Source organism: Biomphalaria glabrata, chromosome 17, assembly GCF_947242115.1.
Source record: "Biomphalaria glabrata chromosome 17, xgBioGlab47.1, whole genome shotgun sequence".
Lineage (NCBI taxonomy): Eukaryota > Metazoa > Mollusca > Gastropoda > Planorbidae > Biomphalaria > Biomphalaria glabrata.
Window position 1 is genome coordinate 21531597 of NC_074727.1, and position 12357 is coordinate 21543953.

Below are 12357 nucleotides of genomic sequence, written 5' to 3' on the forward strand. Positions count from 1 at the left end.
CTCCATCATGGACATATGGTGGCAAGACTGCACTACAAACAGCGATGTCCTTGCGAACGCCGGTATGGACAGTATAGAGGGACTTCTTATGGCCCGACAGTTACGCTGGTCAGGGCACGTATCCCGTATGCCAAAGACTTTTTTTGGTGAGCTAAAAGGTGGTCGACGTAACAGAGGCGCATCACGGAAACACTTAAAAGAGCAGCTTAGGCGCCAACTTGCCTTGGCTGACATAGAAGAGAGCACCTGGTTGCTTGCAGCCTCAGAACGAGACAGCTGGAGGTCACTCACAAAAGCCGCGGGATACACATTTGAGACCATAAGAAAATCTGCTGCCGAGGACAGACGCAGACGGCGAAAAGAAAAACTAAATCGACTACCTGTGGACAATGATTATGCTTGCCCTGGATGTGGCGAAATATGTAGGTCATAGTTGGGGCTGCGCAGCCACGGGAAATACTGCATTCCTCACTGATTTTCGGAATCGAAGACAAGCCTTATTATTATTATGATTGTGAAGCCCAGAGACAAGCAATGCAACAAGATCAGACATTGTTTAAACTCTGTATTTAAATCATCAAATATTCTCAAAAAGTAGCCTTTACACCAGAACTTTGAACAATTTTAAATATGATGATATCGGATTTTCAATATCTTTTCTTGTTATTGCGATGTAAACGGGACGGGCGACGGACTGACCACACAGCACTAATAGCGGCTATTCCCCTTTTGGAGGCCGCCACAAAAAGAAGCTTGAAAAAAAAAAAGACACCATGTTGGCATGATCAAAATAATTTATTCATCATAATAGTTTATATGTTTGAACAATGTCAAAGATCATTCATCGCATTGGCCGAAATAAAACGGGTCATTGCGACACATTTTTAAGGCTTTTATGTAGGTCAAACATATCTTTGAATGATAGTAATAAAAAAACAACAAAAAACAACAACATCGAACAACAAAAAGAAAAAAAAATTATTGTCAATAAATAATTAAAGATAAAACATCAAAGATGTTCTAAGTACATGAGCACTAAACAAGTAAAACAACATCCCAACAATGAGTCTCTGCGCATGTCTTTTAATTGACTGTCAGACACCCATTACTAACAATACGATTATTTCACACTGAGAGGAAATCATTTTGCTCCTTATAACCGACTGCTTCGATTACACGAATATTGTCTGTGCAATACGAATGTTTCTATAATTTGTGGATTCAATTCTAATAACAGGCTGGTCAGATTAGACGGTGTTCCGATTTACCGGATTTGACTGTAATATAAATTATCAAGATAAAAAAGGGAGTTTGTGTTACACAAAGAACTTGTAGGAAGCCCCAGCGGGTCTCACGCATTACCTTGCATATATCACACGTAAAACACTTTTATTTTTAAAAGAAGTGATCTCGAAGTAATAAATATAAGATTATTACGAAGAACATACTTTATAAAAGGCCCCAAAAATTGTAAGAATCGCGGACAGCCAAAAATGAACTAGTCCTAAGAGTTGAGCTGAAGACTCTTGGAGCTCAAGGCCTATGGAAGCTTCTCTCCATCAGCCTGTCTCAACAACTGTTGAGACTGAGGTGGATTCAAGAAGATACGATTTGTTACATCCGTATTAGGCCTACCGATGACTCGCATCCAAAGACATTTCCCAAAGTTTCCAACATCGTTAAGCACAGAATTATCAATATCGAAATCTAATGTAGGTCAGGGTGTCGAAAATAAAAATTGTCCGGAAATGACGTAAGATATGTTACAAAAATAACTAATAAGAAAAAAAAGAAAAGAAAATTAGAGACAAAGCATGCGCAGAGACAATAATTAGAAAACAAGATTGATCAATTCTGTCATTGCGTAGCCTTGCAAATACATTATCTCCGAATAAATGAAGACAATACAAAACATATCTAATCTACGGGGGGGGGGGGGGGAGAATCCGACACCAAAATCAAAACAAGACAAAAAAAAAGCTATTTTGAATCAAATACAGGCAAAATATTTCCAAAAAAAAAAAAAAAGACGATGCTTATCTAATGGGAAAAGCTCCACGTTTACAGCCTTTATATCACAAAGCTGTTTGATTATTTCCTATTTTAATATTACACAAAATTTTAAAAATGACCTAATTAACTAATTGGTTAATTTTTTGATTGATTCAAGTTTTGTTAGGAACAATAAATAATTGTGTATACACATTTTAAACTTGATCCGAGATTGGAAAGTGGGATAAATAACGTGTTCAAAATTTGTAACAGACAGACAGACAGAAGGGTTTTGTAAAAACAAAATTATTTTGAATCATAAAAACTATGTAAAATTCCGATATGATTCATACAACACCATACACTGGCATTTGGTTACGGTAACTCGGATTTGGACTAGATAACCCTCGGTTTTTAAGCCAAGTGATATTATACTCGGCCACACCGTTCAAGACTCAGATTGACATTTACCAATGAGGCAAACGTCAAAATGTTGCCCCAACTTAAGTCTGAAGATCAGAGCATGATCAAGTGTGTTGTCATGGCGACTGAACAAGGCATAGCAACACTTTCGATGCCTGGCTAAAAATTTCAGCTTTATGTAATATTTCAAGTTATGATGAATGTCTCTGTTGTTTAAATGGTATAAACAATAATCAATATGTTTGCATTTTGAGGAAAAAAAAACAACTGTAATTTTATAATGGAATTGAATATAACCATATTTAAGACCAGCTTAAGCGCCAACTTGCTTTAACTGAAATTTTTAAAAAGCACGAGAAAGAGACAGATGGAGGTCACTTACAAAGGCCGCAGGTACACATTTGAGTCCAAAAGAAATGCGCAATCATGGGAAATACTGCATTCCTTAGTTAGTCTTATTATATATATATATAAAATGTGAGTTACATTCTGTGGAAGACAATAATTGAAATTAGTCAATAAGTTCAGGTTAAGTCTACTTTTTGGGGAATTTATCATTGAAAATTAAATTATAGGGTGTGTTAATAGTGTGCTTTTTTATCTTTTTATGAATTCTACTTAAAGGATAAAAAGTATTTTATTACGGAAAGAGGAATGTCGTTATTTCTTCTCCAAACAAGGTTCTCCTGGCATGCACTGGGTCAAAATTCTTAATTCCTAAAATGCCATGACCAATTCACCTGCCCATGCCATGGTAACACCTTTGAGTAAGTGTGGGTCCACACACCTCCACTTGAGTAGCTACGCCCCTCCCACAAGTGAAACATGACTTGACACAGAATGCATTAAGGTTAGAACCAGAAGTGTACACTAACTTGATGTGAAATACATTAAATCAGTACCTCAAGACATGGGATGCAAAGATTTGAGAGTCAATTTATAGACTATCTTACGTGGAGTATTGTACATATAAGTGATCAGACTCATGTATTGTTCTAGCATATCATTTAAATCTTGTATTTGGTGTATTCTATACACATGTTTAATATAGTTATGTCTAATAACCATCTGTGTAGTATAGTCTATGTATAGAGTGGCAATGCACAATAACATTAAGTTAAATACAAATAAATTGCGTCGTTTTTCAAAAGTAAACCACATACCAAAATTTGAAAGTGTCTTTGATGGTCATATCTTCAATATAGTTTTTATTTACAATCTCTCAATCCAGCAGTCACTCACTGATACAAAGATCACTCATTCAATCACTGATACAAGATCACTCATTCAATCACTGATACAAGATCACTCATTCAATCACTGATACAAAGATCACTCATTCAATCACTGATACAAGATCACTCATTCAATCAATGTCATTCATTTATACAGTTGATCATGTACATGATGGACATCAATATACATAGCATTTTATAAATGATAAAACAACAAAATTATAAAACAAGATAAAACAAAAAACACCAAGAAACCCATTCTTGTTTATAGAGAGCATACCTCTTCAATCTCCAATAGTTCAAGCTCAAACATTTCAATAACATCATTTTTGAGACAGGGTTTATAGGCACGGCCTTTTTACACAAATTAGTATTCACTGGCCATGGTCGGTGGACCAAATGTGGCCCGACAGTTTCACAACACATTTTTCTTTATTTTTTTTTAAGTGCTGCAATGAATGGGTAAAACATACAATTTTATAATTAAAAAAGAAACAAACTTTTTTCTATTTTATCACACTGGTGAAACTGGATTATCACTTACACATTGTAGTAACAGTAGGACGACATTTAAAAGTATTTAAGTTCCACGTAGAAGATCATACAGTTTTTATGCATTTCGGACAAAGGTAAACTTCATTAATCTGTTCCATTACATTTTTCTAACATAGTCCCTTCCAAAGATGGCTGCCTGGTCGTGTGGTTTGCGCTCTTTAATGAAATTTGGATTTATAGATGGTCCCGGGTTCAAACCCTTTCCCGCTCATATCCCCGTCGTCCTGCGGGAGGTTCGGACTAGGAGGTAAATTATCTTCAACTCTGAAGGAACGTCCGAAACATGCCAAACATTATACAACAATTTACAAAGAATGAAAACTGTACGTTTTAAATCATCTAAAGAATTTTATATATATATATATATATATATATATATATATATATATATATATATATATATATATATATATATATATATATATAAAGTCCAATCCTCGCTTTAAAAAGCCGGCCGCATAGTGGCATGGGTAGGTTTGGTCAGTTGCAGATATGCCTACTTCTTCTCTCAGCTTTTTGTTGGCTCGGCGCTCTTTCAGCCTGTCACTCTCCTTGTTTCGTATTTCGAGACTCCGAGACTCACAGCTTCACGACATGGGGAGCGATCGAGAGCTAGTGCTTCCCAGTCGTGGATGTCAATATTTAAACAATGAACCTATTCTTTGATCCCCAATCGGGGATTGTCAACTTGGATCCGCCTAAGAACGATTCATTGAAGAATAGAAACAAAATTATTATCCGTGAAGGTTCATTTCACAAGTGGCTTATTATGTTTTTGGCCCCGGATGAGTACACTGCATGCTCTAGTGGATTGTATTTGTTGTCATTATAGCTTCTATGGGATTTACGACTATAAATATCTCGAGCCTAATTTGAGTCTCACAGCGTATAATTTGATTTCAGAACTGGAGTAAAACTGCACATTTTGATAAAAGTGTTTATGATGAAATTAAAAAAAAACGTCAGTAAAAATAAATCTGTTTTTGTTTACTATTGGGATGTAGATTGACATAAAACAAAATACTAACATTAAATGGTTAAAATTTGTATCAATATTTATGTATAACAAGGTTACAAAGACAGTTTGTGTGGAAACACAAACTCAAAATCGGCCCCCAATGTGGTCCACCCAGGCAGGTAAAAAGGCAGGTTTCAATATTTTCAGAAAGAACATCAGAATGAATTTCTATCAAAGACAAAAGACAGAGAAAAAATGAAGAAAGAAGGTTGACAGATCTTATGTGGTGCCCCGCGGTCCAGCAGACCAAAGGATAGGTGAAAGTGAAGGTTAAGTTAGATGTGAACCTGGCCTAACTGATGTCTTATAATGAGTATCTAACTGATCTAATTGTTTTGTAAAGGGTTAATCTCTTATTCAAATCCTCAAGAAAAAGAAATTTCCGTAAAAAAAAAAAAATAGCTAAGTGTATAATTTTGATTATGCAGCACTGCAGTTCACGAGATAATATGAAAACCTACTTATTAATTGTTTAAATTATGTCCAACGTATATGCATATTAAAAAGAATTTTTTCTCTATAAAAAAAAAGTAAGCATTATTTATGGGTAATGTAGTAGTTAGTAGGACAGAACTTACATAACGTAGCAATACAAATGTAAAATTTTTTTTTTAACAAAACGTCTAAAACCATTTGCATAAATGTCTTACAAATGTAAATTCTCACATCCCCTACTAAGGAGCCTCCAGTGTTAGTTACTATTAATAGTGAATAGTTGTAAAAGTGGTGTATTTTTATGTAAAAAGTGCTTGCATAAGTGATTTTAAAAATTAGATTTTTCGCTTTTAGAAAAGAAAAAAGTAGCCAGTGCATCAGAACTTTGAATGGATTAAAATATTACGATGTCGGATTTTCACTATCTTCTCTAGACGTACAGACGGATAATTGCGTCTTTTCCCCTTTCGGAGGCCGCTAAAAAAGGGTTAATATAATTGATTGGTTCAATTCGACTTTAAAAAAAAAATTATATAATTATAAAGCAATAGTGAGATAATTATTAATAATTCATATTTTTAAAACCTTGAATTTAATATTATTTTCTTACATAATTTTTAGCTCAAATGCAATTTTGTTATATTCCATATGCCATTCTATGTTCACTAACTCCGATCTGGAAGAAAAGTTTGAACACAAAATTTATAATGAATCTTCCATGTACCGTCTCAACTAAGCGTAGTAGTATTTCTTCAGGAGAAGCAGATAATTTTTATTCAGTGCTGCTAAGACTTTTTCGATTCGCAAAGGTCTTGGGACGAACAAACTCGAAACTACACAATTGATTTTAAAACAAAACACAAAACATTTACAATAAATTATATTATAAACGCATCGGATCCAACATTTAGTCTCAAGAAACAATGTCTGGAGATTTTCTTTACCGACATCAGAGTCTGTCCCATAGTAGTTACACCATGTTGGAAAGCAGAATCGAAATATTCATCCGTGAGGCAATCAAACGAAATGGACTTCTTTGCCCATTTCATAAATTAAACGTGTTTATTCACTGTGAGAGATACCTGTACAACATCATGATCATCCACTTTAAGGATTGCTGTCGGAAATGTCATACTAGACAACCACACCACGGAATGTAACATTTTGGAAACTGCTTGCTTGACCCTTACCTTTGACTGGAAATGTTCCCTAATATATTCCACTATTTTAATTATATTTTTAAAACTCTCTCCTTAACACTAGCCTGAAGTTTCGAATGGCTGGATAGCCCGTTTTCGGCCCGCGGGACGTAGTTTCAAGCACCCTTGTTGTAAACATTCAGACTGGGCCCTCATAAATCTTCATCAAATTGTTTAGTTGTGTTCTGTGTTATAACAATGTTGATGTCATCAAAATGTATAGTGGAATAACAAAAAAAAAAGTAAGAATGAAATAAATAAATAAGGCGAAACAATATATTTCACTGCTTGACCTAGATATGAAGCGTCTGATTCGCAATTAGGGCAAACGTGTATAAATTCAGCAATATTTTATATACAATTAGACTGCAAGGCATTTCTCAACACAATGCTAGCAAACATATCCCTAGAAGTGTCGGAGTCGGAGAGTCACCCTATATCATCCTTTTTTGTAGTTGGTCATGCATTGTAATGTGTCTGTCCAGCCCCAGCCGGGTTTGAAGTCTGTCCACTGGAAGTCCGTCTCGCTGATTTTCTTCAACAATTTTCTTGTTTCATTCATATAGGAACATGTGGACTTGGGAATCTGTTGCAAAGAGAGATAGTAGAAAACAAAGTGACTGTTAGAATACGAACAATATTAATATTATATTTCTGATGTAGGTGCCAGATACTCGCTGTGAGTTTAATACAGTGTTACCCAAAATACGCCTGCGAGTAAGATCCGGCCCGCGACATGGTTCCATTCAACCCGTCGGTACGTCGGTACAAAGTGAAGAGGATCCCACCACTTCAAAAAAAAAAAACAAATAATAAAACGTTGGAAAATGTATCTGACCTAGGTTAGGGCTCTTTTTTTTTTTTCTCTGATGTATTGGTAACACGGCCTTTAACATTTGGACGTTTACGAAATGTCAAAAAACACTACAAGTGGGAAGCGTGGTCGAGAGGCAAAGTGCTCTTGAACGTGGCTTGGCTTGGCTACCTAGAAGGGGGCTCGAGGTTCGACACCCGACTCGGGCAGAGTTGTGTTTACTGAGCGCCTAAGGGCAGCACGGAAACCAACTCCTAGATACCCCCTCCCTCCCACTGGTCCACAAATGAGATTGGACCAAAGGCGCTATGAGCATGCTATAAGCATGAAAGTAGCGCTATATAAAAGCTATAATAATAGTAATTTAAAAGTAACTTCTGTCTGTATCATATAAGATAAGACAAGATATTTTTGTAGTAAAGAAAGTGTGGCTGTTGAAAAAAAAGCGTATCAACGGAATTATAAAACAAATATGACGTCATTCCTAGTTTGAGCCGCAATAAAAAAGAACTAGGCCTAGAGATTGGAGGATCGATGCGAATATTTACCATAAGGAGACCAAAAAAGTAAAGCTATCTACAATGTTGTTCAGCACAATTGAGGATGCCCACGATTTAAAAAAAACTTCATATATACAATTAATCAATTAATGTAAGTACTAGATCCACGGGTTTCTAGAAAAAAAAATATTTCTTTTTTTCGAGAAATCTTATCTTATCTTATATAATACAGACGTTGCTCTCTACCCTGGCCATAGTATGTTCTACGATATGTTTTCGTTCATGTAGCCCGCGATATCTGTGTCGAAATAGGTTGGGCATCACTGGTTAAATATAACAAATATTTCTATCTTTAAAATACTATGCGATAAATCATATGCTTTACTTTTTATTTTATTTATTAACTTTTTTTATTGATAATTTTAGTTGTTATTCTTGTGTTTTTTAAGTGTATGTATCACGGTCTAGTATATCTAGAAGATCTACATTGGAATGACTAAATATTTCAACAATTTTAAATATTATTTCCCTTAAGGGGACATAACTTTTAATGGAGAGAATTTTATTGATAGTTTCCCTTTGACAAGTTCATAGACGTGCAGTTCAAAGTGACTCTTACATAAACAGCCTTGAAGCCCATGTGTTCTTTGTTGATGCTCCGAAGAAGCATTTGGCATAGCGTGGCAAACTCGTGGACGCCGTAAGTCTCCTGACATCTCTGATACTCTTGACCAACTGACCAACCAAAAAAGTACCCGTATGCCAGTCGGAATCCGTTGACCCTGGAATAGAAAGAGACATATGACTAGAATTATTTTTGTTTTAAATTAGGATATAGGTAACTCTAGTCTAGATACTAATTTAGTGGCGAGGCAGTCACTCCTATATGGTTGTGAAAGCTGGACACTGAACTCTGAGGCTGAAAGAAGAATTCAAGCCTTGGAGAGTAAATGCTAAAGAAAAATGTTGGGTATGTGATACCAGGAAATGACGACTAAAGAATCTGAACAGTTGAAAGTCAACACTCTGACTGGCAAAAAAGAGGAACTCCTCCATACTGTGAAGAGACGCAAGCTGAGCTGATTCGGTCATAGTGTAAGACATGGCTCACTGTCCAAAGTCATTCAAGGTGAAGTGGAGGGAGCACGAAGAAAGGGTCGTCCAAAGAAATGCCGGCTGGTCAATGTAGGAATGACAAAGTGTCTTGATTTCGCGTATTGTCACGGCATACACCCATCCAAAGTCCAAGGGGTCTTTTTACCTCTTTTTGTTTTCTAGAGGTTGTCTATTAGAAAGTTTTTTGGAAAATCTATCTGGTCATAAAGTAAAGTTCTCTTTCAGACCTTGCAATCTATAGGGCAGATAATGCTAAGGTCATCTTTAGCCAACGTTTAAAGATATGTACCCATTGAAGTTGGGTGGACTCAAGGGTGTCCTAAAAATCCCGAAATTAAAAGTCCGGAAATAAAAATTCCCAGTCTTCACCGAGATTTGAACCCAGGATCCCAGGTTGAACATTTAATAACTTATTACGACTTTGCGTTTCCTGTTCATTTCACAAGTCTTCTGTTCATTTTTCATCGGGATTTGTCGCTCCTTAGTCATCCTATCGCTTGTAAATTTCCATTACAGACTTTTCATACAAAAAAATATCCCGAAGTTCAAAATCCCAGTCTTCACAGTGATTCGAGCCGAAATTCTTCGTTTCGGAAGCCAAGTGCTTAACCACTCAGCAACCAAGCCTTATGTCTAATACTTAATCTGGATATTTTTCACTAAACATGGGTATTTTTCACTAAACCTGCCCATTATCCAGTAAACCTGATAACTTTTCCACTAAACTTATACATCAGGTTTTAGTAAACCTTCTAGTTGTCCTAAATAAACGCATAACTCAAATACTTTTTTGTTTAGACTGCTTCATTGACCTTAAGGGCCACTCAATACATTGGATACTTCATTGACCTTACGCTACTCAATACATTGGATACTTCATTCACCTTACGCTACTCAATACATTGGATACTTCATTGACCTTACGCTACTCAATACATTGGATACTTCATTGACCTTACGGGCCACTCAATACATTGGATACTTCATTGACCTTACGGGCCACTCAATACATTGGATACTTCATTGACCTTACGCCACTCAATACATTGGATACTTCATTGACCTTACGGGCCACTCAATACATTGGATACTTCATTGACCTTACGCCACTCAATACATTGGATACTTCATTGACCTTACGGGCCACTCAATACATTGGATACTTCATCGACCTTACGGGCCACTCAATACATTGGATACTTCATTGACCTTACGCCACTCAATACATTGGATACTTCATTGACCTTACGGGCCACTCAATACATTGGATACTTCATTGACCTTACGCTACTCAATACATTGGATACTTCATTCACCTTACGCTACTCAATACATTGGATACTTCATTGACCTTACGGGCCACTCAATACATTGGATACTTCATTGACCTTAAGGCCACTCAATACATTGGATACTTCATTGACCTTACGCCACTCAATACATTGGATACTTCATTGACCTTACGCTACTCAAGACATTGGATACTTCATTCACCTTACGCTACTCAATACATTGGATACTTCATTGACCTTACGGGCCACTCAATACATTGGATACTTCATTAACCTTTCGGGCCACTCAATACATTGGATACTTTATTGACCTTACGGGCCACTCAATACATTGGATACTTCATTGACCTTACGGGCCACTCAATACATTGGATACTTTATTGACCTTACGGGCCACTCAATACATTGGATACTTCATTGACCTTACGGGCCACTCAATAAATTGGATACTTCATTGACCTTACGGGCCACTCAATACATTGGATACTTCATTGACCTTACGCTATTCAATACATTGGATACTTCATTCACCTTACGCTACTCAATACATTGGATACTTCATTGACCTTACAGGCCACTCAATACATTGGATACTTCATTGACCTTACGGGCCACTCAATACATTGGATACTTCATTGACCTTACGGGCCGCTCAATACATTGGATACTTCATTGACCTTACGCCACTCAATACATTGGATACTTCATTGACCTTACGGGCCACTAAATACATTGGATACTTCATTGACCTTACGGGCCACTCAATACATTGGATACTTCATTGACCTTACGCCACTCAATACATTGGATACTTCATTGACCTTACGCCACTTAATATATTGGATACTTCATTGACCTTACGGGCCACTCAATACATTGGATACTTCATTGACCTTACGGGCCACTCAATACATTGGATACTTCATTGACCTTACGGGCCACTCAATACATTGGATACTTCATTGACCTTACGGGCCACTCAATACATTGGATACTTCATTGACCTTACGCCACTCAATACATTGGATACTTCATTCACCTTACGGGTCACTCAATACATTGGATACTTCATTGACCTTACGGGCAACTCAATACATTGGATACTTCATTGACCTTACGCCACTCAATACATTGGATACTTCATTGACCTTACGGGCCACTCAATACATTGGATACTTCATTGACCTTACGCCACTCAATACATTGGATACTTCATTGACCTTACGCCACTCAATATATTGGATACTTCATTGACCTTACGGGCCACTCAATACATTGGATACTTCATTGACCTTACGGGCCACTCAATACATTGGATACTTCATTGACCTTACGGGCCACTCAATACATTGGATACTTCATTGACCTTACGCCACTCAATACATTGGATACTTCATTCACCTTATGCTACTCAATACATTGGATACTTCATTCACCTTACGCTACTTAATACATTGGATACTTCATTGACCTTACGGGCCACTCAATACATTGGATACTTCATTGACCTTACGCCACTCAATACATTGGATACTTCATTGACCTTACGCCACTCAATATATTGGATACTTCATTCACCTTACGCTACTCTATACATTGGATACTTTATTGACCTTACGGGCCACTCAATACATTGGATACTTCATTGACCTTACGGGCCACTCAATACATTGGATACTTCATTGACCTTACGCTACTCAATACATTGGATACTTCATTCACCTTACGCTACTCAATACATTGGATACTTCATTCACCTTACGCTACTCAATACATTG

General features: G+C 36.6%; 1 protein-coding gene across 2 annotated transcripts in view; it reads right to left on the minus strand.

The window, feature by feature from the left end:
* Nucleotides 1-1933: 1933 nt before the first annotated feature.
* Nucleotides 1934-12357, minus strand: part of LOC106076445 (uncharacterized) — a 110072-nt gene continuing 99648 nt past the window's right edge. For both annotated transcript variants that reach the window (XM_056015695.1, XM_056015696.1), the window contains exons 4-5: nt 8791-8953; nt 1934-7443 (exon numbers count right to left, since the gene is read on the minus strand). In XM_056015695.1, coding sequence (XP_055871670.1) covers nt 7297-7443; nt 8791-8953 — 310 coding nt within the window. In that variant the 3' untranslated portion in view covers nt 1934-7296. The remainder of the gene's footprint in view (nt 7444-8790; nt 8954-12357) is intronic.